Below are 24,666 nucleotides of genomic sequence, written 5' to 3' on the forward strand. Positions count from 1 at the left end.
CTAAATTATTGAGTTTGAAGTGTTTTTCTAAATATAATTTTATCGATGTCTTACGTGTGAAAACAATTTTTTTTTATATGAAATAAGGGCACATTTTTTTACGTCGCCTCGAGCCTCAAAAATATATGGACCAGCCCTGGTGGGTGGGGAATAGGATGCCGAGATGGGTACACCTTGTTTTCGAGAAGTTTTGGAATGTATCAATCACGACGTCATGTGATATTATTGATTTATAGATCACAATATGTGTCGAAATTAAAGTATATTATTAATAAATAGATACTCGTGTTATAAACTTAAATATGACAAAAAAAAAAGTGCATTTTAACCAAAAAACAAAAGTTCAAAAATTTTGTTAATATCACATGACTGTCACAGTGGCACTGAAAACTTATCTTTGTTCTGTGTTTATGAAAAAGGCTATGGATTTGTACTGCTCCGTACTTAGGGAGAGTACCCTACCATTTAGAGGGCACTCGGAAATCTGTGAATTTTGGTCGGGAAAAGAAAACAAAGAAGACAAGAAAATTAATTTTGTTTGCCAATTATTCAGCTGAGCCATGTTTCTATGCTTTGCTGTGTCTCTGGCTTTTTCTTTCTGATTTCATGAACCTTTCCATGTTACGTTTGTAAAGTAAATCTGCACAAACCTTGGCTTGTCTAAGTTTTCAGTTTTTGAAATGGGACAGGATGACTAGTTTTCAGAATTGTATATGAATCTAGTAGTATAAATCGAGTCGAGATCTTCTTCGGATCTCTGTGTCCAGAGTCAAGAATTCAAAGATTCGGACTGTTGAAGAGAAAAAAAAAGAGAATCAGACTCTTAGTTTGTGTTAAGTGAACCATTGAAATGGACTGATGAGGACCGCATCCGCATGATTTAAAATAAACGGTTCGAATCTCTGGATCTGTTGGCTCCGGATACAAAAATCCGGATATGATCTCAATTTGTAAAAACTCATGCTATCTCTCCTTATTATTATTTGTGGGGGTTGCAATTCGTAATGGTTGAAATGGTCATGTTTGTGTTTATATTTTTTCACCCGTTAGTTTGACAAGTCATGTTCATGTTAGCTCGTTAAGAAAACAAACCATGTCCAACACAGCTCGTTTGCTAGTTTTGTTTTTAAGATGAGTTTTAAGTAAGTTTGACGCATTTTTTTAGGTATACATTAACTTAAAAAAGTTAAAATAGTAATTTTACTTTTCTTTTTTCTAAACTTCGTTTGTTCCCATCTATATTTTGCATAGGTAGGAAGTTTTGAAACAATTTAATTAACAACTAATCAATTGATAAACAAAGCCACCAAAACAGTGGTTTGGAAGGACATAGACTTATAGGTGTAAGTTGCCATCAAATTTAATATTCTTTATAAATTTTATCCTAGATGGGTAAATTCTTATTAAGTAAGATTTTACTTGTTTTGTCTTTTAAACTCCCGTTGGTAGGGGAAGAACCAGATCAAAAAGGAAAACGGAAATGGAATTTAAACTCAGTTTATAAAAACGAGCATATTGACTTGACCAATTGATTTAACAAATATCTGCAGTTCACAATAATGTTTACAAACACTAGGATTTAAGTTAATGCAAACCCGCACCAACTTCATGATTCCACTTCACATCAAGAGTTGGGGAATAATGTTTGGCTACTCAATGATGAATAGAAACTCCTACTCAAAACTCTTTTTGTTCGAATCACAAAGTTTTGCGCTTATAATCATAACCTTCGTATTATGAATCACTTTGTAAAAATCATTTCTGAAAAAAAAATTAAAACTAAGGTTGTTTAATCAATCTATTATAGCAAAGTACATAGACGGTTTGTAATACTTTTATCAATTCCATTAATTTGTTTTATACAATTCGATAACTAAATGACCCTAGTTTTATTTGATTCTTTGTAGAGATGATCTTTATAGAGTAATTTATAATATGAACGGTTTAGACCATTAACATGAAGTTCTATGAATCGGCAACGAAAATTTTAAGTAAGAACTCCTACGCATCCTTTAAGTAGCAAAATATTATTCATATTTGTGTTCATATATAACTTACAATTTGCTAAAATTTCATTTTCCATTGAAATCAATCATTGTCTAAGTTATGGTACATGCATGGAGTCTATTAAATTGAAGAAAACAAATTTTGGTAAAATAATCTAGTCCAATCCAATTGATGAATTGACTTTCAGAAGAGATCCACAAAAAAGTGTATAATTTAGGATTTGATACACTAACAACCTTTATTATTTTTATCATAATTTAATTCCATGTTTTTGTGTATAATTTAGGATTTGATACAGTAACAACCTTTATTATTTTTATCATAATTTAATTGCATGGTGATCTTATCAATCTTTTTGTCTTTCAATTGGTGGAAGCAATTGTATATTATTACAGAGGTGGTTGGCAAATCTAAAGCCATATGGATTCTTGTTTTGATTTCTTGTTGATTCTAAATAAAATACAGTGTACTAGGAATACAGTTCGGATACTAAGTGTCACAAAATAATTGATTGAATTTCTCTTTTCAAGTATCCAACCAGTTGTTTTGTGAAACTTAGTGTACCGAACCCTATTCCTAGTACATTGAAAAATCTTTCGTTGATTATGATCCAAATTCATAATTTTTTTGCTAATTCTAATTAATTTTTTTTTTGGTAGATGATAATTATTGAATTGACCCAAAATAATTTGGTACAAAAGGGTAAAGGCATAAAAAAATACAATGTAATCTTCTTTTTCTTTCGAGCTCATACCTCGTTGTTAACAAAAAAAAAAACGCAGAATGAAACGAAAAACAATCAACATAATCATCCAATTTTCTTCCTACAAGTTTGCATTATTTGCCAAACCTGTATCAGCAGAACCAACCAAACCATGAAGGCAACCACCCGACCTGAAACATTTATAAATTGTTGGCCAAATTGGTGATTGGAAAATGATTCCGGGCACTATTTTCTTCTTTACACACTTAAGTTTGTTTTTGTTTATTGATTTTGTCTTAATTTATTTAATTCAATGATAGAGGCGTGCGTGCAGAGAAAATTGACGTATAGAAAGCGAAGTTCCTATAGTTTCAATTTCACGATTTTAGATGTGAAGTTCACTAATTGTTGCAATTAAGAAACAATAACTTAATTTTATAGACAAAATTAACATACGAAGGACACATGTGATGGTAAACTAAACTTCCTATAATGACCAAATCATAATTCTCATAAACTTTGCAATGCATACATCAAGAGAAAGCAAACGTTCCAGAAAGGACCGGCTCTTAGCATGGACTAAACCCAAAATCATTAAATCCTTGATCAAGTATCAAATCATTATAAATTTTGATTCATGTTAAGAAGAGATGTTTCAGTGTGCCGAAAACACAGCTCGATACACAACTGTTACAATACTAGGTAAACTAGGGCGTGTTTTCAGTGTACTAAAAAAAATTCTCTATTTTATGGGTCGGTTTATATTAGATAAACGCTTGAGAAAGAGCCCAAAAGAGCTAACTTGACATTCAGATGCTCCCAAGTCCAACTCATACTGTAAAACTCATGTTCCGCCAACAAAGCCCAATCCCAAAACTCAAGGCTTCACATGCAAAAATACCAAGTCCAGGAGTGAAGCTTTTTATCGGGCTCATAAATCTCTAAGCTGCTTCCAAGTGCCAAATTCCAAGCATCCAAAGAAAAGAAATACTGTCATGGGAGTCAAGACTCCAGAGCGTTGCACCGAGATCTCGTGTTCGATTTACCCATTTTCCAGCTTGATATTGCATTGGCGGTCAAAAGAGATGATGTAACTTTTGGTGCCAATGGAATACTATGTTTTGAATTTTATGGGTCCTTTAGAATGGATTTGGATCCTCTCCTGAGCTAATGGAGAGGATCCTCCTGATCAAATGTTGTGAACCGTTGGATTTTTATCCAACGATTACAAATAGGTGGGTCATTTTAAAATTATAATAATTATAGCCGTTGGATGAAAATTCAACGGCCCATAACACTTGGTCAGGAGGATCCTCTCCATTAGCTTAGGAGAGGATCCAAATCCCTTTGGAATTGGAATTGGAATTGTGGAACGAGGGGCGGTGACTGAAGAGAAGATGCCCACAAAAAATTCAAAAGTAATAGGACCCAATTACTTTTGAATTTGCTGGATACAACTAACAAGTAGTCATTTGTCCAAACATATTACGTCTTTTAGTTAAAATGGTTTTTTAAATTAGTATAAGTTCTCATTTTGGTCATTGAGATTGAAAACCGATACAAATGGTCTCGAATTTGTCTACCGTCAATCATTATAGTGATTATGTGAAAAAACCTTAGTTAAATGGAGTGTATTTTTGTCCAATCAACCCGTCAACTTACTTTTCCATTTAACGAACATTTTTCACGGAATGACCAGAATGATTGATGATGAACAAACTACAGACTATTTCTATTGATTTTCAATATCAATGATTAAAATGAGGAGTTATGCCAATTTCAGAGATAATTTGAACTAGAACACCAACATATTAAACGCAGAAAATTAGATGAAGTTCATCTGAATATGTAAACCAATCATTAGACAATTTTTTATATAGAAAACTAGATTAACATGCTTTCACAAAATTCAATTTTAAAAAAAACCGAGTGTAAGATCTAATATTTAATTTTGATCCTTTGACTTTATATTCAACTCAGCAACTTTCCATATAGGAGTTAAATAGTCAATTAATTAAAAGAATTATTGCCCTTTTCCTATGATTTAGCTAATAAATATTGACTATTAGGCCTTTGAGCTTTCATGTTTATTTTGAAATCAATAAAAACAAATATTTTTACTAAATGTCTATACGGGTTGCACAATCAGGTCTCATTTATGAAGAGGAACATGTCCAACTCACATACACACTTCTCCTTTATATTATCTCTTATCTCTCTCAATTGTATATTCTCATGATTCGTATGTTTCTTGCATTATGGAAAAGCTAAGGCTAGCAAATCTATTTTTTACTTATGAATTGTGTTTATTCGTGTATGATAATTTTTTGTCTATGGAGATTGACAAGTACGTATTTTTAAATCTATGATTTGTGTACTGATATGAAGATACATGGAGTAAAGTTTGCATACCGAAATTACGTACCTATGTTTATGCCCTTATACTTCCGTACCTATGTCTATGCATTTATACTTCCGTACCTATGTTTATGCCCTTATATTCTGTACCTATGCCTATGCACTTATACTTTTGTACCTATGCCTATGCACTTATACTTCCGTACCTATGCCTATGCACTTATACGCTTATACTTCCGTACCTACGCCTATGCACTTATACTTCCGTACCTATGCCTTTGCACTTATACTTCCGTACCCATGTATAGCACTTTGTTAATGTACTTAAAATTTTTATGGGTGTTCTTCTTTTTTCTTATGGAGATGGGAATTGTGTTAGTGATGATGTTTTGCTTTTCTTTTTTAATGTATTTTTGTCATATCTTTCACTATTATGTTCACAATTAATCAATATAAAAAATTTCATTTATTTTCTTGCACCTATTAGTACTTTCCAAAAATTTTAAAATTTTAGAATTTTGATTTAAGTGTATAAATGGGAGATTTGAGTGTGAAAGTCAATTTCCAATTTTTAGCCTTAATTATTAATTGAATATGTGGATGGCAAGTTTGTAAATAGTATATGTGATAAAGGCAATTAAATATGACATGGCGTTAAGATTTAAAATATGGACTTAAATTGGATAGAGAAAACCATGCAGGTTATAATCTAAAAGTAATCTTATTTAGGTCCTAAAATCTAAAAGCCCCTTTTTTATATGATCAATGATACTTATCGGTCTGGTGTGCTAGATTTTGTACCGTATTTAAGCCTAGATGTTGTTTTTACTTATATGCCTCTGTTCTATTATTTCATGTTATTAGCATTAATTGATCATTTTGTTGAGATGTGAGTTTTAGAGTGCTTTCAAAATAGCACAAGCGCTTTTAATCATATTTGACAAAAAAATAAAAAGTGATTATGGGTTCAAAATAGAACTTGAAAAATGTTTTTTAGAAGCATTTTAAGTGTTTTTTTTCAAAGCTTACCTGCATTTGTATTAAAATCCAAGGATCCAACAGCTAGGGCTCATTTGCAAAGTGCTTCTAAAATGATTTCTAAAATGATTAAAAGCGCTTTTGGCAAAATTGATTTTGGATTCCAAAAGCACTTTCAAAATAGAACTTGAAAAAGTAGGTTCAAAATAGAACTTGAAAATTGCTTTTTAAAAGCACTTTAAGTGTTTTTTTTAGAGTTTATATGCATTTTTATAAAAATCCAAGGATCCAACAGTTGTGGCTCGTTTGCAAGTGCTTTTAAAATGATTAAAAGCGCTTTTGACAAAATTGATTTTGGATTCCAAAAACACTTTAATTTTTTTTAAGAGCCACTTAGATTTTTATCAAAGATTGATTTCAAAAACATTTTCTTCAAAAGCGTTTTTAAACATTTTAAAAACAATTTCAGACGAGCAAAATCTAAACTATTAATCATACTATATAATTCCTTAATCAAAAAGTATGGGATCTCATCCAAAAGTCGAAAAGAAATATGGACAAATGATAAAAGAAGAGAGAAAAGTAGAGTTGGAGAGGTCCAAAAGTAATAGGACCCAATTACTTTTGAGTTTGTTGGATACAACTAAAAACAGTCACTTGTCCAAACATATTACGTTTTTTTAGTTAAAATGGTTTTTGAAATTAGTATAAGTTCTCATGTTAGTAATTGAGATTGAAAATCGCTATAAATGATCATCGAGTTTGTCTACCATCAATCATTATGATAATTCCGTGAAAAAGTTTCAGTTAAATTGAGCGTATATTTGTCCAATCAACCCCTCTATTTACTTTTCTATTTAACAGAGATTTTTCATGGAATGACCAGAATAATTGACGATGGACAAACTACATACCACTTCTATTGATTTTCAATATCCGAGTTATGTAAATTTCAGAGATAGCTTGAACTAGAATGCCAACATATTAAAATGCAGAAAATTAGATGATGTTCGTCCGAATATGTAAACCAATCAATCAGACAATTTTTTATAAGATCGATGACACATATTGGTCTGGTGTGCTAGATTTTGTACCAGATTTAAGCCTAGATGCTGTTTGATTTAGACCTAGTTTGGGAGTGAGGTGCTTAAAAAAAAAGCACCCATGAAAAAAAACTGTGAGGGTTTTAGGTGTTTGGTAAACTGAAAAAAAAGGCTTATTTTGGAAGCTGCTGTGAGAATAAGCTGAAATTAAAGGAAAAAGCTAAAGCTGCTATTTGCAGCTTTGGAAAACTGGTTTTTTTTCAAAGCACACGGAGCTACGGTGCTTCTTTAATGAAAATACCCACTATTAGACTGCTTTTTTTTCCAAAAGCACTTTTACAAAAAAGTTTACCAAACACTCTGCTGATTTATTTCACAGCCGCTTATTCTCACAGCACAGCCGCTTTTTTTCAAAGCACAGCAATACCAAACCAGCCCTTATATGCCTCTATTCTATTATTTCATGTAGCGTCAAAAGTGATTATGGGTTCAAAATAGAACTTGAAAAATGCTTTTTAAAAGCACTTAAAGTTTTTTTTTTCAAAGTTTATATGCTTTTTTTATTAAAATCCAAGGATTCGACAGTTATGGCTCGTTTGCAATTGCTTTTAAAATGATTAAAACCGCTTTTGACAAAATTGATTTTCAATTCCAAAAACACTTTAAATTTTTTTTTTCAAGAGCCACTTAGATTTTTACTAAAGATGGTTTTGAAAACATTTTCCTTAAAAGCGATTTTAAACATTGTAAAAACAATTTCAGATGAGCAAAATCTAAACTATTAGGCCTCGTTTGGCAGCTCGGACTGTACTGACTATTTCAGTCGAATATGATAATTTGTCATCGGATAGTACTGACTATTTAGTCGAGCGTATTGACTATTTAATCGGGCGTTTGGTGCAGTATCAGATTAAAAACTCAATTCATCAAAGATTATCATGTTCATTTACTTCCTCAAAAGGAGATTGAAGAACATTTATGGCACTGAGTTTCACAGTTTAAAGCTAGCAAGAGAGATGGAAAAAGAGTCAGCTTGATTTTATTTTCAGCGACTCGACTAATTAATACCAACGATTTGGAGTGTATAAGTTATCTGGCCTACGTCGTATAAAATAGGCCGGACCGCATAAATAATCTGATGCTAATTTAATGCGGAATGACACCAAACACCGGATAGTGTTAAATAATACTATCCGGTGTGTTATCCGGCATGCCAAACACGCCCTTAGTAATACTATATAATTCCTTAATCAAGAAGTATGGGGTCTCATCCAAAAGTCGAAAATAAATATGGACTAAAGATAAAAGAAGAGAGAAAAGTAAAGTTGGAGAGGTTCAAAAGTAATAGGACCCAATTACTTTTGAATTGCTGGATATAACTAATAAGCAGTCCTCTGTCCAAACATATTACGCTTTTTAGTTAAAATGGTGTTTGAAATTAGTATAAGTTCTCATTTTACTCATTGAGATTGAAAATCGCTACAAATGATCATTGAGTTTGTCTCACTGCAAATGATCATTGAGTTTGTCTACCGTCAATCATTATGGTGATACCATGAAAAAGTTTCAATTAAATTAAGCGTATTTTTGTCCAATCAACCCCTCAACTTACTTTTCCATTTAACGGAGATTTTTCACGGAATGACCAGAATAATTGACGGTGGACAAACTACAGACTACTTCTATTGATTTTCGATATCAAGGATAAAAATAAGAAGTTATGCCAATTTCAGAGATAATTTGAACTATAACGCCAACATATTAAGTGCAAAAAATTAGATGAAGTTCATCTGAATATGTAAACCAATCATTAGACAATTTTCACACACCCTTAACTACTTTTCCCACACCCCTCCCTATTTTTTAATAGTTAATTGGTTTCCTACTATTTAATCTTCCATATATACCCTTCCTACTTTTTTATGGTAATTAATGAAAGATTAAATAGGGTGAGGGTATATATGGAAGAATAATTAGTAGGATACCAATTAAGTACTAAAAAATAGGGAGGGGTGTGGGAAAAGTAGTTAAGGGTGTGTGAAAATCATAACCCTTTTTTATAAGAACAATGATACTTTATCGGTCTGGTGTGCAAGATTTTGTACCGGATTTAAGCCTAGATGTTGTTTTACTTATATGCTTCTATTCTATTATTTCAAGTTATTAGCGTTAATTGATCATGTAGTTGAGATGTGAGTTTTAGAGTGCTTTCAAATTATTACAAGCGCTTTTCATTACATTTGACAAAAAAAAGTTAAAAGTGATTATGGGGTCAAAATAGATCTTGATAAATGCTTTTTGAAGCACTTTAAGTATTTTTTAAGACTTTACCTGCATTTTATTAAAATCTAAGGATCCAACAGCTAGGGCTCGTTTGCAAGTGCTTTTAAAATGATTAAAAGCACTTTTGACAAAATTGATTTTGGATTCCAAAAACACTTTAATTTTTTTTTCAAGAGCCATTTAGATTTTCACTAAAGATTGGTTTCAAAAACATTTTCTTCAAAAGCGTTTTTAAACATTTTAAGGGCAATTTCAGACGAGCAAAATCTAAACTATTGGTCATACTATATAATTCCTTAATCAAGAAGTATGAGATCTCAACCAAAAGTTTAAAAGAAATATGGACTAATGAGAAAAGAAGAGAAAAAAATACTGTTGGAAAGCACTTTAAATTTTTTCAAGAGCCACTTAGATTCTTACTAAAGATTAGTTTCGAAAATATTTTCTTCAAAAGCATTTTTAAACATTTTAAAAGCAATTTCAGACGAGCAAAATCTAAACTATCGGTCATACTATATAATTCCTTAATCAAGAAGTATGAGGTCTCAACCAAAAGTTGGAAAGAAATATGGACTAATGAGAAAAGAAGAGAAAAAAATGCAGTTGGAAAGCACTTTAATTTTGTTTCAAGAGCCACTTAGATTTGTTTTACTAAATATTGATTTCAAAAGCGTTTTTAAACATTTTAAAAGCAATTTCAGACAAGCAAAATGTAAACTATTGGTCATAGTATAAAATTCCTTAATCAGGAAGTATGAGGTCTCAACCAAAAAATGAAAAGAAATATGGACTAATGAGAAAAAGAGAAAAAAAATACAGTTGGAAAACACTTTAAATTTTTTTCAAGAGCCACTTAGATTTTTAGTAAAGACTGGTTTCAAAAACATTTTCTTCAAAAGCGTTTTTAGACATTTTAAAAACAATTTCAGATGAGCAAAATCTAAACTATCGGTCATACTATATAATTCCTTAATCAAGAAGTATGGGGTCTCAACCAAAAGTTGAAAAGAAATACGGACTAATGAGAAAAGAAAAGAAAAAAAAAAACTCTTGGAAAGCACTTTAAATTTTTTTCAAGAGCCACTTAGATTTTTACTAAAGACTAGTTTCAAAAACATTTTATTTAAATGTGTTTTTAAACATTTTAAAAACAATTTCAAACGAGCAAAATCTAAATTATCGGTCATACTATATAATTCCTTAATCAAGAAGTATGGGGTCTTAACCAAAAGTTGAAAAGAAATATGGACTAATGAGAAAAAAAATAGAAAAAAATACAGTTGAAAAACACTACAATTTTTTTTCAAGAGCTACTTAGATTTTTATTAAATATTAGTTTTAAAAATATTTTCTTTAAATTCGTTTTTAAACATTTTAAAAGTAATTTCAGACGAGCAAAATCTAAATTATTGGTCATACTATATAATTTCTTAATTAAAAAGTACGAGGCCTGAACCAAAAGTTGAAAAGAAATATGGACTAACGAGAAAAGAAGAGAAAAAGGGTAGTTGGATAGGCTGCCCAATGAGAACAAATTGACCGTACGCTTACGTCACGTCACGTCACAAATTTACGCACCAACTTCAAAGCTGGATACCCTCCCTCTCCCGCTCACCAAATCCTCCCCAAAGCCCAGAACTTCTCTTTCTCCATAAACCCTAAAAATCCAGACCACAAAATTGGAAAAGTTTCCGTTCCGACGAAAGCAAGCAGCTTTTCCCATAATTCACAGTCGTCGCGGAATATTCAAACAGCATCAGCAGTGGATTCAGCTTCTTCACCGGTAAGTAGCTTTTTTTGTGGTTCCATTTTTAGGAATTTTGGATTTTTAATTTTTAATTATTTTTTTGGTGTTCTGGAGCTGTTTCGTGGAAGCTCTGTTTGGTTGGCGAGAAAATGCAAGAAAGTGGAAATATAAATAATTTGAATTGGGTATTGCATTTTTTGGTTGCTTTATAACTTATGTACTAGTACAAAAGAAAATAATTTCAGAGACTATACACATATGTATGTATGTGTATATTTGTTTTCTGCATTCTTTTTAAATGACTTGATACTGTTACATCTTTTGTTTTCTTCCATTTTTATTAGCACTTGAGCAGGTTCCTTTGTAATTTGATTCACGTTTTCATGAAATTTAGTTGAGTCGACAAGATTATAGTTCCGGGGCCTTTGTAATTGTGATTTTTCCTAATTTTTTTTGAACTTTTGCAGTTCAACGGGTCTGCATATTGTATTGGTATTTGTTGCGGACAAAGTGATACTTTCTGGGGATTATATATTGTTGGTGGTTATTCATTTCAGAACCTAAGAAGTTATGGAGAGACTGGAATTACTCATTTCAGAAAACCGCCACCTCAGAGATTTGCTTGCAAATAAGAATAGGGAAGTTCAGTGTCTTTCACTTCAAGTTTCTGAAGCTGCTGAGAAAATGAAAGAGTTGTGCGAAGAGAGGAGAATGCTTCTTGGTGCTAACCAAGAGAAGTATAATGTTTTTTCTTTGTTTGAAGCAAAAGAAAGGGAGCACAAGCAACAATTGGAATCAATGGCTGTGAATATTCGTGAAATATTGGATCGTATTCAGTTCTTATAAGATCAATGATACTTTATCCGTCTGGTGTGCTAGATTTTGTACCGGATTTGAGCCTAGATGTTGTTAGCGTTAATTGATAATGTTGTTGAGATGTGAGTTGAGTGCTTTCAAATTATCACAAGTGCTTTTGATCATATTTGACAAAAAAAAGTTAAAAATGATTATGGGTTCAAACTAAAACTTGAAAAGTGCTTTTTAGAAGCACTTTAATTGTTCTTTCAGAATTTTACTGCATTTTTATTAAAATTCAAGGATCCAACAGCCAGGACTCATTTTCAAGTGCTTTTAAAATGATTAAAAGCGTTTTAGTCAAAATTGATTTTAGATTCCAAAAGTATTTTAATTTTTTTTTTAAGAGCCACTTAGATTTTTACTAAAGATTGGTTTAAAAACATTTTCTTAAAAATCATTTTTAAATTTTAAAAGCAATTTCAAACGAGCAAAATCTAAACTATTGGTCATACTATATAATTTCTTAATCAAGAAGTATGGTCTCATCCAAAAGTCGAAAAGAAATATGGACTAATGAGAAAATAAGAAAGAAAAGTACAGTTGGAGAGGTACAAAAGTAATAGGACCCAATTACTTTTGAATTTGCCCAATACAACTAACAAGCAGTCATCTGTCCAAATATATTACGCTTTTTAGTTAAAATGATTTTTGAAATTAGTATAAGGTCTCATTTTGTTCATTGAGATTGAAAATCGCAACAAATGATCATCAAGTTTGTCTACCATCAATCATAATAGTGATTCCGGGAAAAAGTCTCAGTTAAATTAACCGTATTTTTGTCCAATCAACCCCTCAATTTACTTTTCCATTTCACATAGATTTTTCACGGAATGAACATAATGATTGATAGTGGACAAACTAGAGATCAATTCAATTGATTTTCAACATCAAAGATAAACATGAGAAGTTATACCAATTTCAAAGACAATTTGAACTAGAACGCAAACATATTAAATGCAGAAAATTAGATGAACTTCATCTGAATATGTAAACCAATCAATTAGACAATTTTTTATAAGATCAATGATACTTTATCGATCTGGTGTGCTAGATTTTGTATCGGATTTAAGCCCAGATGTTGTTTTACTTATATGCCTCTATTCTATTATTTCATGTTATTAGCGTTAATTGATCATGTTGTTGAGATGTGAGTTTTAGAGTGCTTTCAAATTATCACAAGCACTTTTGATCATATTTGACCAAAAAAAAAGTTAAAAGTGATAATGGGTTCAAAATAGAACTTGAAAAATGCTTTTTAGAAGCACTTTAAGTGTTTATTCAGAGTTTAGCTTCTTTTTTATTAAAATCCAAGGATCCAACATCTAAGGCTCGTTTGAAAGTGCTTTTAAAATGATTAAAAGCGCTTTTAGAAAAATTAATTTTGTATTCCAAAAGCACTTTAAATTTATTTCAAGAGCCACTTGGATTTTTACTAAAGATTGATTTTAAAAACATTTTCTTCAAACATTTTTAAACATTTTAAAAGCAATTTCAAACGAGCAAAATCTAAACTATTGGTTATACTATATAATTCCTTAATCAATAAGTATGGGGTCTCAACCAAAAGTTGAAAAGAAATATGGACTAATGAGAAAAGAAGAGAAAAAAATATAGTTGGAAAGTACTTTAAATTTCTTTCAAGAGCCACTTAGATTTTTAATAATATGATTTCAAAAATATGTTCTTCAAAAGCATTTTTAAACATTTTAAAAGCAATTTTAGACGAGCAAAATCTAAATTCTTGGTCATACTATATAATTCCTTAATCAAGAAATATGAGGTCTCATCCAAAAGTTGAAAAGAAATATGGACTAAAGAGAAAAGAAGAGAAAAAAATACAGTTGGGAAACACTTTAAATTTTTTTCAAGAGCCACTTAGATTTTTATTAAAAATTGGTTTCAACGACATTTTATTCAAAAATGTTTATAAACATTTTAAAAGCAATTTCAGACGAGTAAAATCTAAACTATTGGTCATACTATATAATTCCTTAATCAAGAAGTATGGGGTCTCAACCAAAAGTTGAAAAGAAATATGGACTAATGAGAAAAGAAGAGGAAAAATTATAGTTGGAAAGCACTTTAAATTTGTTTTAAGAGCCACTTATATTTTTACTAAAAATTGGTTTTAAAAACATTTTCTTCAAAAGCATTTTTAAACATTTTAAAAGCAATTTCAAACAAGCAATGACACACCCTGATCCTAGAATCAAGGCGTGCTGGCCGTCACGTGAGCGTGATGTAACCAAAAGTGCGATGCGGAAGCAAAAGATAAGAGAAATACGAAGGAATAAAAACTAACTACTAGCAATAATATCCAACTAACATACTAGAGTAAGTTTAAGTGTGAAACATACAAATTCAGAGCATAAGTACTAGGTGCAGTCAAGTAGGACCATAACTAAATTACAACACCCGCAGGTGAGTCCTACATTTATGTAGTCTGTCAGTACGCCGTGGGAATCCTTGTGGGCCACCAACGCTGCTAACTAGAACCTAGAGGGGCGGAAAACAAAATTGAATGGGTCAGTAAAACCAAAGTTTTTCAAAAACATTTCATTTAAAACATTTCTAACCCCTCGCTGTAAAACATGTATACTTTCCCAGAAAATAACGTAATATGCATATAATTTTCATATATCTCAAATCACAATTCTTTATCAAAACCCATAAAATATGCCATGCCATAAATGTCAATAACAGATTAAGAATGCATCAATATAACAGGTGACATAATGAATCAACCGGAGACCCTGCAGTTGGTCTTGTACGGTTAATTCCATATCTCAATATCCAAACCAACCGGAGTCACCACGGTGACCTGTACGACACTACTCTGCACATAAGTCGGAACTACCTGAAGTAGTCTGTACGACAAGAATGGTGTAATAATACGCTCTAATGCTTCTCTCATCAATCATCTGTGCACATAATCTAAGGTCACCTACCAGTCGGAACCACCTCTACTGATCTGTACGACTAGCATGTCGGAACCCTCTCATGGTCTGTAAGACATGCACCTACTTAGATCCAAGGTGAGCGTGCGGTGCGGGTGAATATTATAAGCACTAACACCAGGGGTGCAGGTTATGAGCTCTCAACACGATTCACATCAACAATAAATCATATGAATAACATAAAACTCACCTGATACTCACCTGTGCGTCCACAGCACCATTTCATATATATATGCATCAATTGCTAATTCATATAATTCATAATGTGCATGCATGGCATTTTAAAAACATACTTTCATTTAAATTCAATTTATGGGAAATTCAATAGTATATAAGTAATAACATAAATAACTGCCCACTCACTGATAAGTCGAAGGGTCGTAACCCCCATGACGTCCCTGGATGCGCTCGTCCTCGGGATAGGTATCACCTATATGCGAAACAACTATAAAAACGTTAATTAAAGCATATAACCGACAATTCGTAATAACTTCTCATACGGTGCCCAATTTGGGTATATGAATATACCACAGTGACCTACTCGACGTCACGGACGTAGACATATTTTTAGAAAAAAATTTCGAGGCTGCACGCGCCCCCACGCGTCAGAATAGGCACGTGTCCAAGCGCATCATCCCCTACCTCCAGTCGCTGGGAAAACTCGCCGGCGCCGGAAACTGGGCAGACCTGTAATCGGTCTTTTCTCGCTCGATTCTCAACCATTTTTCATGAAATTTTCACCAAAACTTCACAAATTACGAGAGGAAGAAGGCTATACCTTTAAAAATCTCCAAATCCTTCGAAATCACGTCGGGAAATTTCACCAAAACCGGCCACCTTCGAACTAGGGTTTCCCAACGTCTAAAACTTCCAAACAAACGTCCCCGAGCTTCGTGGGAACTTCCTAAAGCTCACTATGAGCTTGGATTGTCCTAAAAACGAACCAATACAAAGTTCATGAATAGTGCCAAACTCGGTGCTTGTGATTTCGACTTGAAAATGAGGAAAACCTTACTTGAAAATGGGACCTTTGAGTTCGTAGGGCACTCATGAACGCGATGGTGCTAATCTCCACTTCGATCCATGAAATTTCAAGGGTTTTTGGGTCGGTCCGTACAGTTTCGTGAGGGAGAGAGTGAGAGTGAACCAAGAAGAGGAGAGAGAGAGGGTACGGGGTGAGGGTATCCCGTGTGTGTGTGTGGTCCATCCCAAAACAAGTCCAACTTCTTTCCCTAACCACACAAATTGCAAATAATTTTTAATCCATTTCAAAATTTTCCAAACTTAGGAAAATATGCATTATTCGATAATATGCCACACACATACCTTAGCATCCGTCAAGGACAATTTCGTCATTTCACAACCTCGATAAATAGAATCTCGGGACGGGCTGTGACAAGCAAAATCTAAACTGTTGGTCATACTATATAATTCCTTAATCAAGAAGTATGGGGTCTCAACCAAAAGTTGAAAAGAAATATGGACTAATGAGAAAAGAAGAGAAAAATATACAGTTGGAAAGCACTTTAATTTTTTTTCAAGAGCCACAAAGATTTTTACTAAATATTGGTTTCAAAAATATTTTCTTCAAAAACGTTTTTAAACATTTTAAAAGCAATTTCAAACGAGCAAAATCTATATTATTGATCATACTATATAATTCCTTAATCAAGAAGTATGGGGTCTCAACCAAAAGTTGAAAAGAAATATGGACTAATGAGAAAAGAAGAGAAAAAATTACAGTTGGAAAGCACTTAAATTTTTTTTTTCAAGAGCCACTTATGTTTTACTAAAGATTAGTTTCAAAAACATTTTCTTCAAAAGCGTTTTTAAACATTTTAAAAGCAATTTTATACGATAAAAAGGAAAATGCCCACTTACCTAAGGTCCGTGCTATGACTCCTTAGCACGAATATCGAGATGTCATGAACCAACGTCGCCTAGAATAATTATCAAATCACGTGTCAGAGTTCTTACTGATATAACATAATTTATATAAATTATATATAGTGTGTTTTATATAAATTTTTTTTCAAGAGCCACTTAGATTTTTATTAAAGATTGTTTTCAAAAACATTATTCGGAAGCGTGTTTAAACATTTTAAAAACAATTTCAGACGAGCAAAATCTATACTATTGGTCATACTATATAATTCCTTAATCAAGAAGTATGGGGTCTCAACCAAAAGTTGAAAAGAAATATGGAGTAACAAGAAAAGAAGGGGAAAAAAACACAGTTGGAAAGCACTTTAATTTTTTTTTCCCGAGGCACTTAGATTTTTACTAATGATTGGTTTCAAAAACATTATTCAAAAGCGTTTCTAAACATTTTAAAAGTAATTTCAGACGAACAAAATCTAAGCTATTGGTCATACTATATAATTCATTAGTCAAGAAGTATGAGGTCTCAACCAAAAGTTGAAAAGAATTATGGACTGATGAGAAAAGAAGAGAAAAAAATTACAGTTGGAAAGCACTTTAATTTTTTTTTTCAAGAGCCACTTAGATTTTAACTAAAGATTGGTTTCAAAAAAAGAAAATTCTTCAAAAGCATTTTTAAACATTTTAAAAACAATTTTGGACGAGCAAAATCTAAACTATTGGTCATACTATAGAATTCCTAATCAAGAAGTATTAGGTCTCAACCAAAAGTTGAAAAGAAATATGGATTAATGAGAAAAGAAGATAAAAAAATGCAGTTGGAAAACACTTTAAATTTTTTTCAAGAGCCACTTAGATTTTTACTAAATATTGGTTTCAAAAATATTTTCTTCAAAAGTGTTTTTAAACATTTTAAAAACAATTTAGACGAGCAAAATCTAAACTATTGGTCATAGTATATAATTCCTAATCAAGAAGTATTAGGTCTCAACCAAAAGTTGAAAAGAAATATGGATTAATGAGAAAAGAAGATAAAAAAATGCAGTTGGAAAACACTTTAAATTTTTTTCAAGAGCCACTTAGATTTTTACTAAATATTGGTTTCAAAAATATTTTATTCAAAAGTACTTTTAAACATTTTAAAAGCAATTTCAGACGAGCAAAATCTAAACTATCAGTCATACTATATAATTCCTTAATCAAGAAGTATGGGGTCTCAACCAAAAGTTGAAAAGAAATATGGGCTAATGAGAAAAGAAGAGAAAAAAATATAGTTGGAAAGCACCTTAAATTTTTTTCAAGATTCACTTAGATTTTTACTAAAAATTGATTTTAAAAACATTTTCTTTAAAAACATTTTTAAACATTTTAAAAGCAATTTAAGATGAGCAAAATATAAACTATTGACCATACTATATAATTCCTTGAGTAAGTTATAGCAATGGTCCCTCAACTTTAATCAAAATGGAGCAATGGTTTCTCAACAAAAAATTCATTACCATTTGTCCCTCAACTCATCAAAATGTGTAGCTATGATCATTTTCGTCAACTTTGTAAAAAATTTGTCAAAATGAGTTATGTTGGAATGACCATTACTATAATTGGGGTCCCTTAACTCATCAAAGCGAGTAGCTATAGTCATTTTTGTCAACTTCATCAGAATTTTGTCAAAATGATTTATGTTGGAAGAACTATTTCTACAATGGAGTTAAATATGTGGGACCATTGCTCCGATTGAATTAAAGTTGAGGGACTATTTATCTAGTTAGATTAAAGTTGAGGGACCAATGGTAATGAATTTTTAGTTGAGGATGGTCCGCACGTTTTGAAGAGTTGAATGACCAATGGTAATGAATTTTTAGTTGATGATGGTCCGCACGTTTTGAAGAGTTGAAAGATCAATGATAATAAATTTTTAGTTGAAAAATCATTGTTCTAATTTAACTAAAATTAACCTTAATAAAAAAAGTACGAGATCTCAACCAAAAGTTGAAAAGAAATACGGACTAATGAGAAAAGAAAGAGAAAAAAAAAAGTAAAGTTGGAGAGGCTGCCCAATGAGAACAAATTGACCGTACGCTTACGTCACGTCACAAGTATACGCACCAAGTTCAAAGCTGGGTCAACAGTCATAATTCTGGCGCACAACGGCGGCAAATCCCTCTCCCGCTCACCAAATCCACCCCAAAGGCCATAACTTCTCTTTCTCCATAAACCCTAAAAATCCAGACCACAAAATTGGAAAAGTTTCCGTTCCGACGAAAGCAAGCAGCTTTTCCCAAAATTCACACTCGTCGCGGGATTTTCACACAGTATCAGCAGTGGATTCAGCTTCTTCACTGGTAAGTAGCTTTTTTTGTGGTTCCATTTTTAGGAATTTTGGATTTTTAATTTTGGTGTTCTGGAGCTGTTTTCGTGGAAGCTCTGTTTGGTTGGCGAGAAAATGCAAGAAAGTGGAAATATAAAATAATTTGAATTTGGCATTGCATTTTTTGGTTGCTTAACTTATGTACTAGTAGAAATGAAAAAAATTTCAGAGACTATATACTTATATATATATATCTATATTATATGTATGTATGTGTATATTTGTTTTCTGCATTCTTTTTAAATGACTTGATACTGTTGCATATTTTGTTTTCTTCCATTTTTATTAGCACTTGAGCAGGTTCCTTTGTAATTTGATTCACGTTTTCATGAAATTTAGTTGAGTCGACAAGATTATAGTTCCTGGGCCTTTTTTAATTGTGATTTTTCCTAATTTTTTTCTTTTTAAACTTTTGCAGTTCAACGGGTCTGCATATTGGTGCTGATGTTCGTTTTTATACTTGCGAAGAACCTAAGAAGTTAGGGAGATTTTAGAAGTCATGAGTAACTGTGTTGAATCATGCAATGGAGATTTGGTGCAGCTTAGCAATGGCGTGAAAGAAAATGATAATCCGGATCTTGGCCTTCTCCAGGATTTGGATTCTTATTTGGAAGAAATCAATGACCGGTTGACCATATCGAGGGTGGTGAGTGACTCGGTCATCAAGGGGATCGTTAATGCGGTAACACAAGAAGCAGCAGAGAAAATTGCTCAGAAAGAACTAGAGGTGACTAAGCTGAAGGAAATGTTACATGTTCACAGCGTGGGTGGTGATGAAAACGAATTCTTACCCATGGAGCGAGAATCAAAAGTTACTGAAGACAGATTTATTAAAAAAGGTGCCAGAGGTGGCGTGTGTCCTAACTTTCTTGAAGCTGTCGTAGAGCATGATGGCATAGAAAAATCTTGGGGCATCGTAAGAGGAACAACTAAAGAGCAGTTCAACAAGCTCAAGAATGAAATTGATAGAATTAGAGGGTGTAGTTCAATCAAGAGGATTGGTTCTGGTTCTCAGTTGTTGGGCTTGGGTGATGTATCTCACAGATGGATTGATGTGGATAGATTGTTCGATAGCCTGAAAGACACAGTTGAAACTGTCTTTCAACAGGTGGAAGAAATGGTTAGCTCGGCAAAGGCATCAGTCTGTGAATGGCAGCAGGAGCAGGATTTTAAAGCAGAAATAGAAGCACTGGTGATGAGGAATTGTATTTGGAGTATTGAAGAAAAAAATCGGGACCGGTTTTATGGCAATAAGAATTTGAACTGGCATGGAAGGATGGAAGAGATATCAAGTTTACGTGAGGAATTAGATACCATTTCTAAATCACTATCTGTTTCTGACATTGGGCACCTATCTTCTCACGGGTCCTTGGTAGTAGATGAAGAGAGTAATAATCATAAGAAGGGTGACCGTTCACACCACAGATTTTTGAACAATCTTAAATCATCGCCGTCATTATCATTGATATCTTCATCAAACTCAACATCAACATCAACATCAACATCAACATCAACATCATCATCTCTTTGGGAAGTGGATGTCAACCTGCTTACGCATATGTCAACAGATGAATTGAAAAGCTATTTGACTAAATTGAAGAGAAGTCATGAGTCTGATGTGCTGGATTTGACTGAGCAAATTTACAGCCTGATGAGAGATTTTTTTAAAGAAAAGGGATCCTCTTTGCCATCAAAGAAAAGCAAGGAGTTTGACATGTTGCGTAGGAGAATCTCCGAGGTTATTACCAAATTAGATGAAGTTCTTGTTGAAAAGGAGGAAGTTGCTACATGTGGTAATAATGAAGAAAGTCTTAGCAGTTTGAAAGAGAGACTGGAATTACTCATTTCAGAAAACCACCACCTCAGAGATTTGCTTGCAAATAAGGAAAGGGAAGTTAAGTGTCTTTCACTTCAAGTTTCTGAAGCTGCTGAGAAAATGTCAGAACACTCCATGGCTGAGGCAAAGTTGTTAAAAACAACTGCAAATCTTAAATCAGCTGTAGAAGATGCGGACATTGAAGCTTTAATTGTTGAAGATACATATGCTTGTATTCTCAGGGAAATGATGGATCAAATTAAAAGCATTGCTGAAGAGTCGCTTGTGGAAAATATTTATATACAACAAATTAACAAAAGTATACTTAAAGAAGCTTCCCACAGTGCTCAACCTGCTAGCCAATCTGAAATTGAAGATTTGAATATGGAGTACACTATCATGCAAGAACATTTTGTACTTGTATTCCAAGAAGCCATGAAAGATGCTGAGCAAAATCTCAAGAACCTGAACGTGAAATATAGAGAAGAAAATGAACTCCGGGTTTCGCTTGAGATGGAAAAACTAGAAAAAGAGAAACAATTTGAAGTTGAGGTTGCGAACAAAGAGAGATTAAAGACAGAAATAGCATCTCTGTCAGAAGAGAAGGAGCAGTTGGCTCATGATGCAACAGCTGCATTGGAAAACGAAAGGGAGCGATATGAATTAGCCGCTCAGGAGCTACATAATTTAAAGGACGAGACATGTCGGCTACTGAAATTGATTTCTGACAGCATTGAAGAGTCAAAGGCAACCAAGCAGCACTTAATTGATGCATTGGAGCAAAATGAAAGATATAAGGCTGACGTGTGCAAGCTAGATCAGAAGCTTGAACTAGCAATGAAAGAGTTGCGCGAAGAGAGGAGAAAGCTTCTTGATGCTAACCAAGAGAAGCAAAATGTTGTTTCTTTGTTTGAAGCAAAAGAAAGGGAGCACAAGCAACAATTGGAATCAATGGCTGTGCATATATCGAAAGTGGTTGCTGAATTTGAATGTAGAGTAACACAAGATATTTCAGGGAAATGTTCAAGGTACTTCCTCAGTTATTTTTATCTTTTATTGCTTCCTGTAAATGCTTTTTGCGCGCTAGTTCTGTGTATAGATTTGCTTCCACATTCTTATATGATTCTTGGGACGAGTGATGTTTGTTAATCTAATGGGATGTGTTTCTCCATTCAGAAACCTCATGTGTATGCATGTAAGTTGAAATGATTTTGTTGTATTTTTAAGTGCCTGGAAAGAGGTTTGTGCGAGGTAGAAATGTTATGTGTCAGACTAACCTTTTTTACCTAGATAATATCATTAGTTAGTGTTAACTTAGCCTCATCAGTTCTAGTTTTTGGAGTACAATGATCTTAAAGAAAACACCTTTAATAGTGTTAATGTGATTTCTTCTCGATAATTGTTTAAATCATTACTTAGGTGAAGAGATCAAGGACTTCCATATATTACTCTTTGCTTAAGCAAAAAGCTAATGTGCCTCTGGCCTTGTTTCCAGGTTGAAGAATTTGAGTTATCAATTGTGCTTTCTTAAACAAAAAGCTAATGTCATTGTAAGAAGAGGGTTGCTGTACCAGCAGAGACTTGAAAAGAAATGTTCTGACCTGGAAAAGGCCGAAGCTGAGGTATGTGAATTCAAATCAGATCAGCGTTGTGCATTGATATTTTCCAACTTGATGTTTTGGCCTCATATTATATTTCGTGCTATAAAACCCATGGAATTGAATTGATGCTTGCATAATGCATATACATGTGGGAGAAGCTGTTTGAGATGCCCTGCTGGATGACGGAACAGTGTAAATATGATTGGAAGTTATCTTCCATTACTGACTCTGATATGACTTCCATTTCACAATGTTATGCTGTAGCATTGTAATGTAAGAAAATGAATTATATATTTTTAGTATATTGTTTATGAAATTATGATTATGAATCAAACATAGCTTTTGTAGTTTGTGTGCCCTAGATCATTAAAATATACTAAAAACGAGCATTACGATTTATTTTTATCAATACCTTCTATAATGGAGTTTTTATCATTGATTTTCAGGTTGATCTTTTGGGGGATAAGGTGGAGACTCTATTGAGCCTTGTTGAAAAAATACACATTGCCCTTGATCATTATTCACCAGTTTTGAAGCATTATCCTGGAGTAAGATGCTTTCTTCTATTCATTTGTTGTTCATGTTAGCTCTATATGCCTTCTAGATTTCAGAGGAACCAGTGTAAAAGATGAATGCGTTGATGTCTGGAAATATCGGATGCCCGTGTTTGAAAAAAAGACTGATGTCGGTTTTAATATCTATTAAAATTGGCGGGAATGACAGAAATTTACTCCAAGCATGACAGTTAATAAAAACATTAATTGATTCTGAATTATAATAAAAATGTAGTGCTTCTAACAAAAGCACTTCTGCAAATAGGCCCTTATATATTTTGTAGGAATTAGTTGGAATACGTTCTTATCTGCAATAAGTTTTTGGTTCAGAAGATCTAGTGTGGTGAATGCTTTGATGCGCGGAAAGAACATTTGTATATTGACCAAGTATTTTTCTCTTGCGTTTGCAGATAACTGAAATTTTGAAGCTGTTAAGGAGAGAATTAACTGGAGAAACTAAAGCAGCTTGATGCACCCCTTTGCCTTGGTAAGGTTTCCACTTTAATGGTTTCATCTTTCTACAACAGCTCACCATGTCACGTAACTCCTATAAATATGTTTAAATTTTACTTATTTGAGACTGTTAGGTATACTCTTAATGGTCTCGCAATGCATCTTTCGTGTGACGCAGTGTCAGCAGAGTAGTTGTCAGGCAATTCATCACATTTGTCAAAACAGCCATCCAAGAAAAAGTTGATGAGCCATAAGAGATATAATCCCATATGATAGACATGTTGCAGAAGCAAAATTTGACAAAGGAATGAGATGTGAAATGGTTCGCAACCAATACGGGCAATGCGGAAATAGGGAGCTTGGTTTTTGTGAAGTACAGTTTTTACTCAGTTCTTTTTGTCTAGGAGCCGAGGTAAAACGTCGTCTGGAGTTGACCGCTAGTTCCTCCTCCTTCCATGGTTGGAAGAAGTTGTTTTAGAGTTCACTTAGGTTTAGAGCTTGTTTTGTATGTGTGCCATAGCAATACTACATGTTTGTTTCAGCTGCGCTTTCTGTTGTAAAACTAAAACTCTCTTTCATAAAATAAATTAATTAATTAAAACGACATCGGAACCGAAAAATCGAACTTTTTTCTTCATTGTTGAAAAATAGAATCATAGATTGCTATTCAATTGTTGCAGATGAAATACAGCTTCTTCTCGGACTTGGTCTCTTCTGATTTTTCCAGTCGTAGTTGCCGGAAATGGCTTCTTCCATAGAATGAATATTTTTGGTATCTTAAACCTGCAAAGATCATAAGAAAATTGTTAAGCATTTTATGGTAAGTGCACACATGTACAAAATTTTCCGCACGAAGCAAGAACGAGAAATTTGAGAACACTACTTGGCTCCTTACCCCGTCAAATTCTTTTGTTTACAATATTGGCAAAGAATCTCACTGGAGATGTGAGGCTTTGTTTTGAGACCGAGTGTTTGATGCTTGTATTCAGCCACTGACAATCTTCTCTTATTTGAACACAAGCAACAACCATCTCGGTTAGACGAGCATCCGGAATTCCG

At 33.0% G+C, this 24,666-nt stretch overlaps 1 protein-coding gene and 2 long non-coding RNA genes across 6 annotated transcripts; 1 reads left to right on the forward strand and 2 right to left on the reverse strand.

Moving 5' to 3' along the window:
- Positions 1–10,843: 10,843 nt before the first annotated feature.
- LOC126623858 (WPP domain-associated protein-like) lies at positions 10,844–24,211 on the forward strand. Of its 3 annotated transcripts, none has more exons than XM_050292841.1 (6): positions 10,844–11,155; positions 19,602–22,027; positions 22,495–22,621; positions 23,047–23,148; positions 23,565–23,641; positions 23,786–24,211. In XM_050292841.1, the coding sequence occupies exons 2-5, from the start codon at positions 19,683–19,685 to the stop codon at positions 23,622–23,624; spliced, it is 2,634 nt and encodes an 877-aa protein (XP_050148798.1). In that variant the 5' UTR covers positions 10,844–11,155; positions 19,602–19,682; the 3' UTR covers positions 23,625–23,641; positions 23,786–24,211. The 3 variants fall into 3 exon arrangements, with proteins under 3 accessions (XP_050148798.1, XP_050148799.1, XP_050148797.1); XM_050292842.1 differs by lacking the exon at positions 10,844–11,155 and adding an exon at positions 18,879–19,157 and having other exon boundaries at positions 23,742–24,211; XM_050292840.1 differs by lacking the exon at positions 10,844–11,155 and adding an exon at positions 18,880–19,157.
- Positions 14,283–16,158, reverse strand: LOC126623861 (uncharacterized). Of its 2 annotated transcripts, XR_007623911.1 has the most exons (5): positions 15,950–16,158; positions 15,713–15,866; positions 15,476–15,621; positions 15,298–15,364; positions 14,283–14,473 (listed from the first exon to the last, which is right to left on the reverse strand). It is a non-coding gene; the product is annotated as an uncharacterized LOC126623861 (long non-coding RNA). The 2 variants fall into 2 exon arrangements; XR_007623910.1 differs by lacking the exon at positions 15,476–15,621.
- On the reverse strand, positions 24,093–24,664 carry LOC126623863 (uncharacterized). Its single transcript, XR_007623913.1, has 2 exons — positions 24,503–24,664; positions 24,093–24,390 (listed from the first exon to the last, which is right to left on the reverse strand). It is a non-coding gene; the product is annotated as an uncharacterized LOC126623863 (long non-coding RNA).
- Between the last annotated feature and the right edge of the window lie 2 nt (positions 24,665–24,666).

The sequence above is a fragment of the Malus sylvestris genome, chromosome 5 (genome assembly GCF_916048215.2).
Source record: "Malus sylvestris chromosome 5, drMalSylv7.2, whole genome shotgun sequence".
In the NCBI taxonomy this organism is placed as follows: Eukaryota; Viridiplantae; Streptophyta; class Magnoliopsida; order Rosales; family Rosaceae; genus Malus; species Malus sylvestris.